The sequence below is a fragment of the Rhyacophila brunnea genome, unplaced genomic scaffold, assembly GCF_057557595.1.
Source record: "Rhyacophila brunnea isolate RB1 unplaced genomic scaffold, BYU_Rbru_1.0 scaffold_21, whole genome shotgun sequence".
NCBI classification, from domain to species: domain Eukaryota; kingdom Metazoa; phylum Arthropoda; class Insecta; order Trichoptera; family Rhyacophilidae; genus Rhyacophila; species Rhyacophila brunnea.
Genome location: NW_028232871.1, coordinates 36,812,456 through 36,830,175, shown reverse-complemented (window position 1 = coordinate 36,830,175; position 17,720 = coordinate 36,812,456). Strand labels below are relative to the sequence as shown.

At 36.3% G+C, this 17,720-nt stretch overlaps 1 protein-coding gene across 1 annotated transcript in view; it reads left to right on the top strand.

Moving 5' to 3' along the window:
* Positions 1–9,856, top strand: part of LOC147070989 (uncharacterized) — a 366,245-nt gene extending 356,389 nt beyond the window's left edge. The window contains exons 8-10 of the mRNA XM_085949033.1: positions 1,016–1,263; positions 1,873–4,387; positions 9,637–9,856. Coding sequence (XP_085805159.1) covers positions 1,016–1,263; positions 1,873–4,387; positions 9,637–9,735 — 2,862 coding nt within the window. The 3' untranslated portion in view covers positions 9,736–9,856. The remainder of the gene's footprint in view (positions 1–1,015; positions 1,264–1,872; positions 4,388–9,636) is intronic.
* The last annotated feature ends 7,864 nt before the right edge of the window (positions 9,857–17,720 follow it).

The following is a 17,720-nucleotide window of genomic DNA, read 5'->3' as shown; positions in this document are numbered from 1 at the left end:
TTTATAACACTCTGGTACGATCGCAACTCGAATACTGCAGTTCAGCATGGAACCCACACTATACTATTCATGTCAACAGATTGGAACGAGTGCAAAAACGTTTGTTAAATTTAATTATCTATCTTTCAGCAATCACCTCAATATCAACTCACCCAATTATTCTTCCCAAATGGAACATTTCAAAATACAATCTTTGTACTTTGTATCTATCTTTAAAATAATTAATAACCATTCAGATTCCCCACAACTACTGTCATACACTAGATTTAATTTATACCTACTTCACTGTTACTTTCCACCGATGGTGGTAATGAGGCCACGCGTTGCTCATGGGCGGTAAATGAAGGAACGAATACGATCATTACAACTTTTGAAAGCAGTGGCAATTTTCCATGAAGCAGACGATGCGGTCGCTTCGTTAGAAAACACCGATATAATAGTTTTTACTAGTAAAATATAGTAAAATTATTATCGCTCCATCTCGCGGAAAACATATTTTGACCGTCTGAGCTATGTAGATGTAGGTACCATAATATTGTAATAGAATATCCAACACACTTTTTTTTTATATAAAATATACATTTAATTTGATAACTATGTAAATTTGAGAAACTTGTCGAGCGCTCCGGTTCGTAAACTTTTTCATTTCGACCGCTGGGTTTAAGTATTCGATAGTACACAGTTCATTCATTAAACTAAAATACAAAATGGAGACTTCGGAGTAAAGCCTTTTTCTCCTACTATCCGAAATAATGGCCGTGTGACTTTACAATTTATTATATTACTACCATGTTTTATAACACAGGTTACGTAATACTCAGGCCCTTGCTGTTTCCCCGAGCGACTGGTGGAGAAGATCGGGATTTTTTTTTACAAATTAATTCTCGATCGGTTCGTTCATATTCCTTACTGACACGTTATTATTTAAGTGACAGTACTTTGTGATTTAATATTAATTTCAAGATGTTATTAATTAATGGTTTAATTTTCAATTGTATTCATATTCGTATTCCAGAGTCTCCGGGCCAACAGCTACGACCACCACGCCGCGATCTACCTGCTCCTCCTCGAGCGGCTGAAGCACAGGGCGGCGGACAGCGGCGCCGGGGGCGGTGCGCAGGCGCGGCGGAGGCCCTCATCCGTCGCCGAGCAGGCCATCGCGAGGAAGGGGGGCGTTCCTCAGCTGCAGCCCGGACAGCAAGTCTCCGGCTCTGGCCAGCATCACGACCAGCCGACGAGAAGGTCCAGTGAACACGCGCATAGGTATTTTTATGTCAACAATAATAAATGTTGATATTATTTTTTATAGAGGGAGGGAAATAAGGTTCTATCCTTAATACCTCTTTTCATGTACTAAAATATATCTCCCACAGAATATATAAATTAGTATTTGTTGATACTATTCCTGTTCATTTTTCTCATATTCATCGGACGAATGTAATTTAATATTTTTAAAACAGTACATAATATGGGAACTTGTAATAAATACATAATCAATTTTAACCCACAGCTATTGGTGATTACTGATGGAAGACAAATTTTTGTCATTGTGGTGTGGGCTTCGACCACCCCCAACATTGCTGTCCACAGTGTCCATCGCCATCTTCAACTTGCCCTGGAATGCCCAGAGTCACTAGGTCCTTTCTACTCCGTCCAGCCACCGGAGTCGTGGTCATTTGGTCTCTAAGCGCTTCGACGATAATCTTCGTCTATTATTACTATAATACTCATCCCTTTAGAGTTTACAAAGTACACGATATTCAGCTCATTCTGAACATTCATATAACATAATTGTAGTCATCATTTTATTCTCTTGTCATTCCGGTTGCTGGTTGACGTCAACGGTTTCAGTGTTTTCTTTAATATTTCCAGATTATCCAGATCTCCCGAGACCCACCTGTCGCGGGCGCCCCCTTCGCCTCCTCGCGCACCTTCGGACCCTTCATCGTCGGAAACGCAGCGCCTGCTTTCGCTGGCCAACGTCAACATGACCGAGCAGAGACTGCTGCAGAGAAACCTCGAACTGGGAGACGCCCACCGGAGCTTCCTCGTCGGAAACTTCGACCTCCTCGGCTCCGCTGGAATCCCGTCCGGAGACGACGCCGGCAGGCTCCAATCCATGCGAAACATCGACATGCTGGACCCCGGCATGAGGCTGCTGGGAAAATCTAACATGGAGAGCATCGCTTCCTCGCACAGAATCCTTACCAGCACGCTGGAACAGCATCAGAAGATAATGAAGCAATCCAGCGAAGACTGCAGAAGGCTGCTTCAGCATTCTACCACCGTAGGGCCCGATCCGAGATACGCGAACTCCGACGGAAGCCGATTACTCACTTCTTCGAGTTTCGATTCCAAGTGCACCATCGACACGGCGAAATTATCCAATATCGATACGGCTGGCGTCAACAGCGCTTCTATTCCTCTGCAAAACTCTACCTCTGCCACTAGTTTCGCTTCGGAACCGCTCAAAATGTTGAACACTTCCACGACCTTCACCATGAGTTCGGAGGCCGCGAAACTCATGAGCACCCTTCAGCAGTCTCCTCTGCCGTTACCCAACGCGGAGAATAATAAAATGAACAATTACGACCCGAACCGACTCGTCTCTCACGCTCAACAGCAGGACATCTCCAGACTTCAGAGCAGCACTCCTCCTTTTAAAGACTACATGAATCACATTCAAACTTATTCGTATATTCAAAACACTGTCCTGCCTCCTCTTCCGAATACTGACGCGCTCAGCAACTTGACTGCGAATAATGATATTTTTAATAACACCGGCGTGTACAGAAACGATAGTAAATTTCAAAATAGATATATTAACTCTCAGAATTACATGCCGCTCGGTTCTAACTCGACGGGTAAGACCGTGGAGTTCCAGCAGCAGTACTCTTCGTCGACGGACGAGGGCTGCGAGACTGACATGGATGACCTGTCCAGCATTCCGAGTGCGCCGCATCGGATCGGATCATACGCCAGCTCGAGTTCCAGCAGCGGCGTCGTCAACTTTTACAACACCAAGAGTCTGAGTCAAAACTTGAGCTGCGATTCGTCTCAGAGCAATTTTTCCGCTTTCGAAAGTCTGGACTACCAGTTGTCGGATTGTTCCAGCGACCTCACGAGCAGCCTCCCCAGCTGTACGTCGACGGACGACAAACTGTCGTACGAAAACAACTCTATGATCAACACTAGTCCTATGCATCCGTGCGTATACGTCTCCACCAGCAATAATAAATCGCCTTGCAGTGGCTTCCTGAGCAGACACAATCCTCTATCGTATCAGACCGGTAACAAGAACTGTCCCAGGAGTGGGACGAGGAGTCCGGTGGACTTTAGAGAGGGAAGACGGGCGAGCGACGGATTGGTCGCGCAGCAGGTTATATCTCAGGCCACCGAAGCCCAGAAAAATACGGTGGCTTTCAACAGTCAGCGTTTGAACGAGGGCTGCAAAGCCAAGGGGGTTCTGGAACTTCATTTAGTTCAAAAGGAAGCGCAGAAGCTGAAGACTCAATATCAGGCGAGCGTCCCCGCCGACGAGATGACCCAGCGCCAGATCCAGCACAATCAGTTCTCGGCCTCCTACAGTCCGCACTTTATGGAATCCAAGAGCGGGCTGCCGAAGCGGATAAGTCTACCGGAGAATTTCAATTACACTAACACGTCGCCACCTTTACCCGCCAGTCCAAAAATGTCAGCTCAAGGCCATCAATCGTCGGAGTCGGCCGATCAGGTCTTGAACGCTCCGAATAATTCATCTCTTCAGAATATCAAACCTCCCCTCCAGCAGCAGCTGATGCAGCACCGGCTGCTCCAGCAGAAGAGGCAGATTCTTCAAAAGCAGGTGGCGATGGGGCAGGCCAACGCCAACGGTGGCGTGGACCCTGCCGCCGCTGCCAACCTTCACTCTTTGCAGATGGGGCTTAGCCGGAGACAGATGTTACGGCAGCAGAGTTACAAGATCGCTCAACAGCAGCAAATATTACCGCCGCTGCCCGTTCCGCTGTCGGAGAGTGAAAACGAAGACCTCCTAGCCTTTCAGGCGATCGTCGAAGGCCCCAATCGCTCGCCCAAGACGGCTGTCAACGAAAATCAAGAATCGTCTCCCGCGTTTCCCTACCAAGGCGCCATGGACATCTCTCTGATGGGCAAAGACAAGACCGGGAACAGCGAAAACTGGTCCAATTTACCGAGCTCCCTGCAGAACGCCTGCCAAATAAGCGAGCTGGCCGGAAAACCGGGCCACATTCAGGCTCCGCACCCCGGAGTTTCTGGAGGGACTGCGAGTCTGTCTCTGAAGGAACCCGGTCACGCTGCGGGGGCCCTGTGGGGCAACGCGCCCCCCTGGCCCAACAGCAACCTCTTTCAGACCCCTCAGTGCTTTCAGGTATATCACCGAATCAATTGAATGCAGCCGGTTTGTTTTCAGTAATTGTCGATTGAAAGTATGTAGGTAATTGAAATTTGTTCCTGCCGCTTGCGTGTGAAGTCTTTCCAATTTGGCACAAACTATCCTTGATTTGTTTATTAAATATATATTTTATATTTACCTATTAATATTATTGTAAAATTGTGAAAATATCGTAATGGTAGATTTATCATGATTTTGTAAGTTCACTGATTCCAAAAAGAGTATCCAAAAAGTGCATGTCCTAATGAGAAGTTTGTTTTAGATAAATCTTTAACATAAGCCTTAGTCGAATATAATATAATATAATATAAAATATATACGTATCTTTAGTGTTTGTAATTACTTTATGATTTATTAAATTTAGCGATAATTATTGTATTCTATTGTTATACTTATTATGCTTTAGTATTCGTAAATATTAATTAATTAGTAGATGTTCGATTAAATTTGTGATTATTGAAAACGATAAAATTTGTAATAGTTAATTATTTTTTATTTCGAGATTGATTTAGCAATCAAAACTTTTGCAAGCACAGTAGAAAGCAGTATCAACTCTTAAAATGTACAAGTAAAACAGGCTACTTTTCCTTTTCATATGACAAATTTCAGTAGCGAAGGAGCGAAGGATGGAGGTAGACTGGATCCGCCATAAATAGTGCACATTAAACTTTGTTAGTCATACGTATTTGTTTTTATTAGACTACAATTTACAGATGGTGTTCGTTAGTTTTAAAAAATCAATTAAACCCTGCCTAAACTAAACCATAATAGTTTTGTTATACTTTGGGCAATACGACAAAATTGTACACACTTTTTCATTCATACTTATTTATTTTCGTTGGATTAAGAATACATATTACACATATTGTTGGTTCATTCTTTTTAAATTCATTATGCCCTGCCTAAACCAAACTCTAATAGATTAAAAATATTATTCTATTCATAACATATCCAAAGTTATGTATGATTTAATTGCATATTTTTTAATATTTTATAGATAGACGAGTATTTTTTGACTATTATCTATTATGGCTTGGTTTCGCAGGATTTAATTGAATCTTAATTTATTAACTGCGGAGCTTTTAATTACTATTTAATTACCATATTTAAATAACATGCTAATTACATCGAATGGCCAATTAATTAGTGTACAACAGGTGTGCCGTCCGCGTTGAAAGGATTAAAAACTAACCAACACCATTTGTAAATTGTAGTCTTATTTCAAAACAAATACGTATGACTGACAAAGTTTAGTGTACACTATTTATGGCGGATCTTAACAGCCTACTTCCACCCTTCGCCTCTGACAGATTTAGTACGTAGTGGCAAAATAAAAATAATTTCCAACATTTTAAGTTACTTTTACTTATATTAAAAGTAAAAATATTTAGGTGTTATGGAGGTATAAAAAAACTTTCACCACATGAAGGGTCATAATATTGTTATTCTTTTCTTCTTCTCGGTCATTCCCTCATGGCTGAGGATCGTGACCGCCCTGTAATTCAGTCATTTTCTGAGCGACCAAGACTCTCTCGGTCTTATGCTTCTCTCGGGACAGAGTGAAGCCTGCCCCCAGTGAGCTCCTTCACTCAGTCACTCCAGCGTGCCAAGCTACCCAAAACCTCCGGGTTATCCGATCCGCTCCGAATAATATGTCCAAAAAATCGAGAGCTGTTCCTTTATCTGTAGTCTATGACTGATTGACCGGTTCATCCTGTGCTCTGTCCGACAAAATACAAAACATTCAGCGCCGGCCGGCACCATATTTTGAAGGCATTGAATGCATTTCGTTCCTTTCCATGAGATAACAAATTCCACATTCTGTAACTCTTCACCGCCCCATCTCCTTTACATCGCATATAATCAGTACCGATTATGCACTCAGTCAGATCAACTCACAGTAAGCCGTTTAAAGCAAAAGCAACTTCATTCAGGATGAAAAGTCACTTTTTCTTAATAGTTGTTTTCCTCACTCCAGAGGGTCGCGAATTTTACTAAGCGGAACGTATATGGCTATGGCCGTTGCCATTCTTTCTCGTGTTCCACAGCCCTGCGAATATTAATGGAGAGAAGCCGGCGGCGTTTTTCATTTAGTTGGTGCACCTTTCCTGTTCTCTCCGTTATTCGGCTTTGTCGGTGACTGGTTTCTCAAAATTTTCAACAATGTGTCGGTGCGCTTGGCCGTTCATAAAATTTGGAACATATTCTTCCAGTATCATATCTTACGAGTCGTTTTCTCTCTCTCGCTTTTAGTGTCCACACTTCTAGATCATATAGGTATACGGAGAAGACATGTTCTTACTGGACGTCCTCTAATGTGCCTGGTTGTGTTTTGCTTTTCCAAATTTAGTCTGACGTAGATTTGGCAGGTATTACCAATCTACCATTTTCGATTGCATATGAACTCAGATACACAAAGTCATGGACAATTTCCAGACCATTCGGTGCCATGACTACCATTGATCATCAGTTTTATCTCTGACTTATTTACCTCAGGCCTTACCAGTGTACTTCCTGTCTCCACTCTGAGGAGAAGGTTATTTAATTTATTCTTGACCGGTTGAGAGTTTCATACCTCCATAATATACAATATGTTTCAAAGTAGTTATATCATTTTATTTTAAACTGAAAGTTTCATCGGTTCTTGCAATTTATTATGTTGTGAAATTAACAAAATTTTAAATCTAAAATCTCTTCGTGTTCGACACAGTTTGTATTGAAGTATTTTTGATTCACACAAATTTAGCAATCCACTGTATTTAGTTCCTATTTGCAAGTGATTTTTGGTTGCTGATATGTAGAGCTTGCAGAAATAAGGTAAAATAGAATTGCGACACGAAAATTATATCATGATTCTATTTTGCCACTTGCGCTGTATCGTTCTGCTGCAAAGTATGGCTTGCGTGCAATTTTTATAATAGTGCTGTAATCATCTTTTTCATTTATGATTCTGATAACGATTCATAGTAATGATTATGTACCTATCCATAATGCATTCATGCTTTATTAAAAGATTGAATGTTTCAATATTTATAATCACCAATAAATCATATTATTAATGAAAAACTTTGGCTTTTATTTTTTATTCCTTGTTTTGCTTTTTTGGCTTTCATTTTAAATTCACAAATAATACCCACTCGAAACAATGCTTGAAGAATGTTGTTTTTAGTTTGATTTTTTTTTGTTTTTTCAAACATTTTCTTTTCATTCAAAAATTATGTTACACTTTGATTCTGTCAAAATACGGTACAGACCTACAAACTTATCCGAAGAATGGGATGGGGGAGCCACTGTCGAAAACTACCCAATCAATACTAGTAACTAGACAAAATCTGACATTCGAATGACATTTCGAAATGGCGTCGTATTGTAGTTTGTAGTTCCATTTTTAGCCATTCTACAGATAAGTTTGTAGGTCTGTTGGTCCAAATACGTCATTATGTACTTTAGAAACAGTTCAAAGATCTTTCACCCTTTAAGTATGAGATAATATTCTTAGTTTTTTTTTTCTTAATTGACAGTAGTAATTGCAAAGTCAGTAACTTACTTCCATTTGTTAATAATTTTGTTTTAGCTACATTCTACGATGTGTTAGATCCAGAGATGTTGAAGAAAACCTTCTTATATAGAAACGAAAGCGATGCGATAAAAAGAACCACTAGCATCAATAATTTTCGTACATACTTTCATATTTTTACAATGACAATAATGTCATTAAATTTGTTATTTAACCTAATTTTTTTTAGAACCTATGACATTTCAATAGTTTCAAATTACGTCAACTCCCGATTTGAACATTTTTCGATAATTTTAGACCAATTTGTATTTTAAATCATTTTTAATTATATACCCTTTGTCAAATACATAGTGGTTAAAATGGTTTCCTCACTTTTCTCGAAACAAAAAAATTTGATGGTTTTTACCTTAATTTAATAAACTCATTTTCGGAGCTATAGCTCTGAAAATTTATAACCTGAAACAGCTGTCAATATAAATACTCCAGATAGAATAGAATTAACTTTAAAAAAATGGTTTCAAAACCATTATAATGGAGGTCTGTCATGGTAACGTCAGTTCAATTAATACGAGAAACATCTTCTAAAAATATAGAACTCATTCTATTCTGTAATTAATATACATAACGTAGAACAACCTCAGGATGATACATATTAGAATTAGATAATAATATTTATATTCGATTTTCAATGTCAAATTTGTATGTATATAAAATACCTTGTATGAGTATTAATCACATTCAGATGGATTTGGGAAATCTGCTTCATAACTGACACAGGTAATTAATTAATTCATTTCTTTGAATTTCTTTATACATAGTTTCAATTTATTTCTGAATAAAAGCTGAAACATGAAGAGATTAAAGTTGTGATTATGTTGAGATGCACGTCGCGTACTATCATGTGACGTCACAGTAAGCTGCCTCTACGGGAAAAAAGTGTGTAATGATGTTTTTCTTGGTGTTTAAAATGTTATCGGACTGATGCTCCCATTCTGTAGCACATTTTGAACCTTTTAACGAACATTGTCAGTTAACAAAATCTGCCAAAATCACCAGAACAACAATGAGGTCAACTCACGCGAACCGCACTGCATCGACACCTGCATGACTCAATAAACATTTTTTATCATTTTCTACATGCCTACGCATTTTCGAATCATGTCAAAATCACGTGTTATTTTGTTTTTAGCCGTTGGCACTATGTATTTTCTATAAGAATGTTGTCTATTATCTATGGTCTGCAGGTTGGGTTCTGTTCAAAATATTATTGAATTTACAGAAACTCGTTACTAGGTTACTCCATCATTAAATTTACAGACGATCTTTGTTCGTTCAAAATATTCTGCAAATTGACAAAACCATAGACTAAATTTGACAGCGTGATAATACGCGACATGCATCTCAATATAATCACAACATAATTGACAACATTATGTATTTATAGATTGTGACTTTCCACAAAATTGAGATACTAGCTTTAACGTTTTGTGTTGTCATAAATTATAAAATTAGTACACACTAAGTTTATGTAATATAATAATATATTATGTAACATAACATAAGTCATAATGCTTAATTGTATTATTAAATTTATTATGTATCAACTGAATATTACATAATATCATTTTCTTTCCTAGAGATTAGATATTGTTATTCTTTCTTGTTGGATGTCTGCATAAAATAATGATTTTTTTTATTTCTTTTTCAGTCTACCTGGCAAGGTCACAGTTTACCGCCTTCGGCCGGTATGCTGCCGCTCAGCGAAAGTCCCATCCTGGAACTGACCGAACAGATGGAGTCCATGTGAATGAATTAGAATCATATTAATTCTAATATTCCGCAGTTATATTGACAGTGAAGAAGTTATACTATTTGTCAAATTGAATTCAGTGTAACAGACAGTATAAGTATACAATTATTATGTTAAAGCCTGGTTAACGTTTGAAACGGTTTAGTTATGTTTATAAATTAGTGCGTAACTTTTGTATATGTACTTAATGCTTATTGAAACAAAAAATGTCACCGCAATCTCTAATCTGTTGACTTGCAAGTGATAAAGTCATAATTAAGTTTTGTGAGAGAATATGTTTTGTATGCAACTCTTGTGATTACAACATGATAAAATGGGTTTAAAGTATGTTTGAGTATTAAAACAGTCTTTAAACTTTGTATGGAATGTATTTGCGTCATTATGTTATTTTCTTCTCTTTTTAAAATACCGGTTGACTGTAATAAAACGAGTTATGAATGACACAGGTACAGTTGGTTGCTTAAAAACTTAGAATGGAATAATAAAACAATCTTCTACAACAAAAACAAGTATATACCCATTTTGGTATTTATGTTAATGAAATGGAATCATTGTTGTATCAGGTACTGATTTAATTGTTCTGATGAAAATTCTCCAAATCCAAACAATTTTGAATTTAATTTTTAAGAACTGAATTAAATGAGTCGTTTAGTCACTAAAACCCTCTCTGGAGGTTTTTTTGAGTTTTGAGTAAATTGTGAAAAACTGTTTTGTGCATTTACGATGATGGTGATGTTTGTATAGCGATTTAAACTTATGCTAAAAATCATGGTTTGAATCTTGACATCTGATTGGTCGGCTATGTAGAGCAGATTTACTAACCTGTTATTTATACTAGAGATTTGGTGACTCAAGTCAATATTCATTTTGAATTTTTTACGAAACGGGTTGGAATTTAAAACTCGCACCTCGATAGCCTGGTAGACCTATAGATATAGCACATACGTACATTCAAAAGTAATTTTATTGAAAAATTGCCCAGAGCGGGTTTGGCAACTAAGCGACTCAAATGTTCGGTGTGTTGCCTAATTCGGTTGTGCAAAAGTCACTTTTCACATATCTTCAAATAAGTCCATTTGAAAGGGAAAAACTATTATAGTTTTTATAGTTTATTGAACAATCGTATTTATAATACAGGTAACCCTCGTTCATCGCGAGGGATACGTTCTGGACATGGTCGCGATAAGCGAAATTTCGCAATCAACGAGGGATTCCCTTGTTTGGCCTCTACGTTTATTGTGCAAAATTTTCTATTACATACAGCCAAGTTGTACAGCACTCACTCGCTCGTAATCTTCGTCGTTCTCTTCTAACAACTCCATGCATTGATTGTGAAGAGAAAGGGCCTTTTCAATGGTTTTAATACTTAACTTCGCACTGGAACAGGTTCGGAGACGTGATTTTCCAGGGATGTATGGTAGTCCATTTACTGCAGCTCTTTATTAGTTAAGATCTAATCTGAACAAAATCTGGATATCATCTACATCAACACCTTCGATGCCTCCGGATATGGCTATAAGACTAATCTCTTAGAAGATATTTTGAATATCATTTTCATAATTGCAGTGAACTTCAACAATTTCACTGAACAACCTTTTTCAAACACGCTTCATACACGACTGGGTGACTTCATTCCACTTTTCGTAGATGTTTCTGATAGCTTTCATAATATTAAATTGTTTCCACTAAACCCGCATGGCATCTCTATCACCTCCATCAGTTTCTTCAATGAGTTGAGAGAAGAAGAGTTAGACGATCCTTGGATGCTTTAAATCCAGAATCAGTCTTCTCCTCTATGGAAATAAACGTACGTGTTGGCATTAGTTTCCAATAGAGTCCTGTCTCATCCACATTAAAAATTAAATTTGGTGGATAATCCCCTTTCCACAATTTCCAGTTTTAAAAAAGATCGCGATAAAACGAATCCACACTCGCCGGAGTCGCGATGAACGGGGGGTTACCTGTATGGATGTAAAATATTGTGAACTATGAAGACAGGGGTGGTGGGGGGGAACACATCCAAAAAAGACAAGAAGCCGAGTAATGATAATGTGTCAACTCAGCAAAGTGATCTATTATTACATGACACTGTCCATAGCATTGTAATATTTGAGTAAATACAGTAATCTTGTTGAAATCGCAAAAGATTTATAATTCAATATTCTCTCTTGTAATGTTATGATATTATAAAATGAATTTTAGTTGAATGATCGTCAATTTAGATTGTAAATCATAGATGTTGCTAGTTTCGGTTATCGTTTAGTTAATTTTTATCTTATAAAAGCGAGAATCTCTTAAAATAAATTTACAAAAAGGGTTTACGATGGTTTTTCAATTAACACAATAATTATGTACACATTTTTTACAAACACATTGTATCAATATTCCATTCACAATTTACAATAATATGACTTAGAAGACACATTTTTTTAAACAAAATCAAAATCAACATCGAAAATAAGTCACCGATCACGTTCAATTAAAATGACAAAGTCGTACCTAAGGTTTTTGCAAACACAAGCTTTTATAATATGTAAATTGCAATTAATAATAATGTTTTATACATCAATAATATTTAAAGCATTTTGTATATTTTACTAAATAATGAATACAATCAATGATAAAAATTTAGCATCTTTGAAAGATTTATTAATCAATGTGTTTTACAATATTTATTCATTAAACAAGATTCAAGATTATTATTTAAAGAGTAATTCTTTCATGATACAAACATACAATATGAATTACAAATCCTTATTAGACTGCGGTTTCTATATCGAGACATACCTACACGTCACCGCAATCGTTTCTGGAACTAAAACCGTTGCAATACTTGCAACATGCAAAAAGCGCATGACGTAATATTACTGTCATTGCATACAGCGCCGTGACGTAGATGTCAATATATAGACAGACAGTAGTCACGAATCTGTGTATGAAGTCATTAATTAATTTAATCCTTTTAATATAAATATAAAATCAATAAAACAACATTTCAGAACAGACTTACAATTCGGCCACCATTTTGGGTCAAGCAACGTTTTCACAAAACATAGACTTAAAGATGTATCTTTGCTTGAACACATACATTCGCCACAATGGTGCTTCATTCAAGACATTCTCAATGAAACCTGAATCCATATTTTTGTCTATTGTAGTAATTATCATTCATAATTATTTTTTTTAAAGTCATTTGATCTACAGAAACGTAATTGTCAGAGTTCTTGTGGGTTGTTTAATAATTTAAAAATTTGTTTCGCAAACCCAGTACTGGCCTACATACATCTGCCCATAAACATGTTTTCAGGAAAATGTTTACTCTTTCACCGGACGTAGTAAAGTGTAGTATCGTATAGCAATGAACAACCCTCAAAACATGTTTTAAAACCTCGGGAAACTTCTACCTGTCTGCTCCTATTTTTTTCAGCAAGCATTGCGAATTCTTGTTGAACTTCGAACACGGCTCTCAAAACCTTGGTTGGAACTCACCGTCATAATATAATGTTGTTTTGATTAATGCATGAATTTTTTTACGATGTGGACTGTCCGAACTTATTTCATTTGATGGCAAATGTTTGCAGGTGCAAAATGTTTGTGAATGCACATTAATTGCCTAGGAATAAAAGATTAAATAAAACAATTGTGTAATTTTTGTTTGCGGGCAGACGAATGTATGTCTATACTAGGCTTTACAAGCAATGTAATATGAAATCTGGAAAGGTATTTTGAATGTGAATTAAGACAAAGCTAGCGTGAATCTCTTAAAATCACCGAAAGGTGTACCACTATGAGATCATTTTTGGTAAAACATGTGTAACTGTCACTTTCAATGTTTATTATTGTGGATATTATATAATATTGGTTTGACCGTCTATTTCTATCTAAGAATTGCGAGTACAACCCTATACTTTTTCTACATACATGATATTGTCAAATAATGAAAAATAAGAAGACATATTCAGTGCCATGTAACCTAATATTGTCACCACTCGTCATTTGGCACTCGACACTTGGCACCAGCTTAGCCATAGGTTCATCAACAAATCTAACATTGTAGTTTTTTTTTAATTTTATCAAGTAGGTACCTAAACATAATAAAAAAAACAAATGTTTGATTCAACGTGACGTTTTGTATGGCATTTCTAAGATGTAGCTAGCCAAGAGATCTGGACTTAGAATAAATTTATGTGTATAAATAATATTTTTTTGTAAAACCAATCTAGTCAGGATCATTCCTAAAGTCAACGAAAGATTTATTATTGATAACTTATCCACCTGTGATAGAATATTAAATTTATATACACCTGTATCCGGTGCGTACGAGGTTTTCGAAAAACCCAACATATACCGAGCACACTAATTATTGGTTTGAAACTTTGTATTTTGTAACCAAAAAAGAAATTTTTTAAACACAATAAAAAATTATTATAAGTAGATACCTAGTACTTTTTCATTAATATTAAAAAAATACTCACATGACTAAATAGCATTATTTGTTGATAATTTTCTAACGATAAACTCATATTATGTTAACTAGGGGTCATCCATAAATGACATCACACGATTTTGTGTATTTTTTTAACAGCCATTGTCATATTCTTCTTCTTGGTCATACGCTCATGGCTGAGGATCGTGACCACTTTTAAATTTTGTCATCCTTTGAGTGACCTCAGTCAGCTCCTTCACTTGGTCGCTCCAGCGCGCAGACGCTCTTCCTCTGCTTCGCCTTCCCTGGAGGCCACCCAAAACCACCAGTCTCTCCAGGTTGTCCGGTCCGCGCCGGACAATATGTCCAAAAAACTGCAGAATTCGTCTAAGACATATTGTTGAGAGCTGTTCCTTTATCTGCAGTCTCTGGATGATTGAGTGGTTCGTCCTGTGCTCCGTCCAAGAAATACGAAGCAATCGGCGCCAACACCACATCTCAAAAGCATCAATTGCCTTCCGTTCCCATGCCTTCAGGGTCCATGACTCGACTCCGTATAAAAATATAGAGAACACTAATGTTTGCACAAGCATCATTTTTGTGGTAATCGAAATTCCCCGATCCTTGCATATAGTGGTAAGACGTGCCATTGCATTTTTTGCAATCTGTGTGCGCCTTCTTATTTCCGCTTCACATCCGCCCTTTCCACTGATGGTTGATCCCAGATATACAAACTCGTCCACTGTTTCTAAGGTTTGTCTGTTCTGTCAAATAGTAGTATAAAATGAGAATATCGCGTCTCGCTTACTATTGAAAAATGAAATTGTAGAGACATTCAGCACTTTTACGTGTAAACAGTTATTGTCATGATAGTTTAAAATAAGCACTATTGCCGACAGTAATTCCATGCACGTGTACAGGCGCTTTAATATTATTTCACTCTTTCATCGCGAATTTTCTAATAGGACCGTGCACAATCGATTCACTGCTGCCAACATGAAGCTGACGCCCGCACGCTGAATAATTTCCCAACTTAATCGATGATAATAATTATGTTCACACAAGAAAATCATCATTGATTATTTTGCGATGTCACATGTTATCACATTATAACAAACACCTCTCGCCATATTCGTCAGGCTGTTATGTCATATATGGACGACCTCTGTATTTCATATTCAAACTGTTATTATTATATACTTGTATTTATTTTGTACAAGCAGAATATTAAATGAACATCTTTGGATTGTGTAATAATATTTAATGATGGTAGCTATATTTTTTTTACTACTTTTGTAGAATAGAAGTAGTTACGCATTGTTACATACTATATTTTGTATTCGTTACTTGATTGATTTTTTTTTGTTTATAAGAATTGATTGTAAACAGAATATTTTGTATGTTTTGTTTTAAAGACAAATGTGAAATCACTGTAATCCGTAATACAATCATGTAATTTTATAAATTGTTATAATTTTTACAAAACAAGGGAGCCATTCAAATTCATCTAATGACAAGATCTTAAGGTTAAATATGTGATGCAAATATTGAATATTGATATTTATGTACATATTTAAAATGAAACCACCATCAGTGGAGATGGAATGAAATGAAATATTAAATTATCAGTCTGTGAAATTGTCTAATCTCATTCAATTCTTCCATCCTTTGAGAGGTCTACCGGGGTGACTGCAGCCATCACATTCACTTTGCATTAATGTTCTTTATATACCTTTCTTTCTTTTTAGCACTACAACAGGCCCTGAGACCCAATGATAGTAGTGTAGTAATATAAGTGAAACCATCACAAACACCCAGACTTTGAGAAAATCTCATAAATACACTGCGACCTCACCGGTATCGAACCGGAGCCCCCGGATGAAAGACCAGCGCCGTATGTGCTGGACTTCTAGGGCCGCTATCTATTCATGCAATTACGGTTAATGCTATTATTTATTTATGGATTTAAGCCTCGTACTATTCCATTCGAGTCGCTTTTGTGACTCAGGTTTCGCCTTTCGGCATCTTCAGGCATTGTATATACTCATTAAAAGGCAAACACACACTGACAATGAACACTATTATCTCTAACTTATATAATAAATCAATACAATAAAGTTGGTAAAAACTTATCACCCTCCTATTAAGTCAAGGATCCAATAAAAAAATATATAATAAACAAATTATGAATAGTTGAAGTGTAAAAAACCCATACCTTATCAATAATAAATACACTCGATATGCATATAATAAATCATCAAACCTAATAGATCATTAGTAATTATAAACAAAAATACTACACTCCAGAGGTGTAAAATTGTCCAGAAGGCTTAAATCAATTAGAATTTAAATTCAAATTCCATCAAGTACCTTTAGTCAATAGTATTAATATTATTATTTATAATTTATTCAAATACTCAAGGTGTTCAAAAAAGTTTAAATTGTTATTTTGATCAGGATATTTTTGATTTGTATGGCTTCCTTTGTATTTTTTTCTCTATGATACCTGCATAATAAAAATGAAATAAATCATGAATGTAATCCTAATAATATTTACCAGATAATTAAAAATAACCAGACTATGATATTATGGACAAATAGAAAACTAGAATGTAGCAATTTTTGACTTTTATATTAAAAACATTTTTGAAAATAATAATAAATCTAATGTGTATCTGCTAATAATAATAATAAATAGAAATACAAATGTTGCTATGCTGCAAAATATAAAAAAAGATCTTGTTGTAGCTATAATGTTGCATGTATCAATAGAGAATCGAATTTTGTTACGTATAGGATTTTAATAAGAGGTATAATTATGCTTATGAGCAAATTTGTACTAATAGCTGTCACAAGTGTAACACTACCTTAATATGCATTCAATTAATGTCCTTAGGTACCGTATTTATCAATAGCACTCGTTCGGAAGTGTCATATCTCCTTATTTTAATGGATAGCTTTAATAGTTGAACGACGTTTCAACGTTATGCACTATGAATTCATATCATAGACGTTCGGTGTACAATGCTAGATTTAGATCCCCCAAATATATTATGATACTTGAGAACATGCTTTGCAGCCACTTTGGAAAAAAAATTACTATTATTTATGAACATTATTTCACAATGTTTTGTCAATTGTATCAATTGAAATGAAAATTAAATCAGTTTATAAGAAAACTACACAAATAAAAAGGGTAATTATTCAGAAGTAGGAAAATTGAATGTTGCCCGACAAATGGATGAGCGCTGGAAAAATGTTAACACACAAGCGATCGACACACTCAATTGACACTAAGGCCTTTCGCTCATGGAGAAACTAAAATCCAACAAACTGGTTGCTGATGGAACTCATACACGGGCCAATGACTGATGCTTCGCAAACAGCGCTGCTGAAACCCACTTGCAATAATAATCTCATAACCTCAAACTGTCAAACCCATTGTCTCTTCAACTTCATTCTAAGTTTTTCCGTAATATCTTTACGAGAATATTCTGGCAGAGTGTAATTATACAGGCATGGGTATTTCTCAACTTCTGCCACAAATTGTAAATTA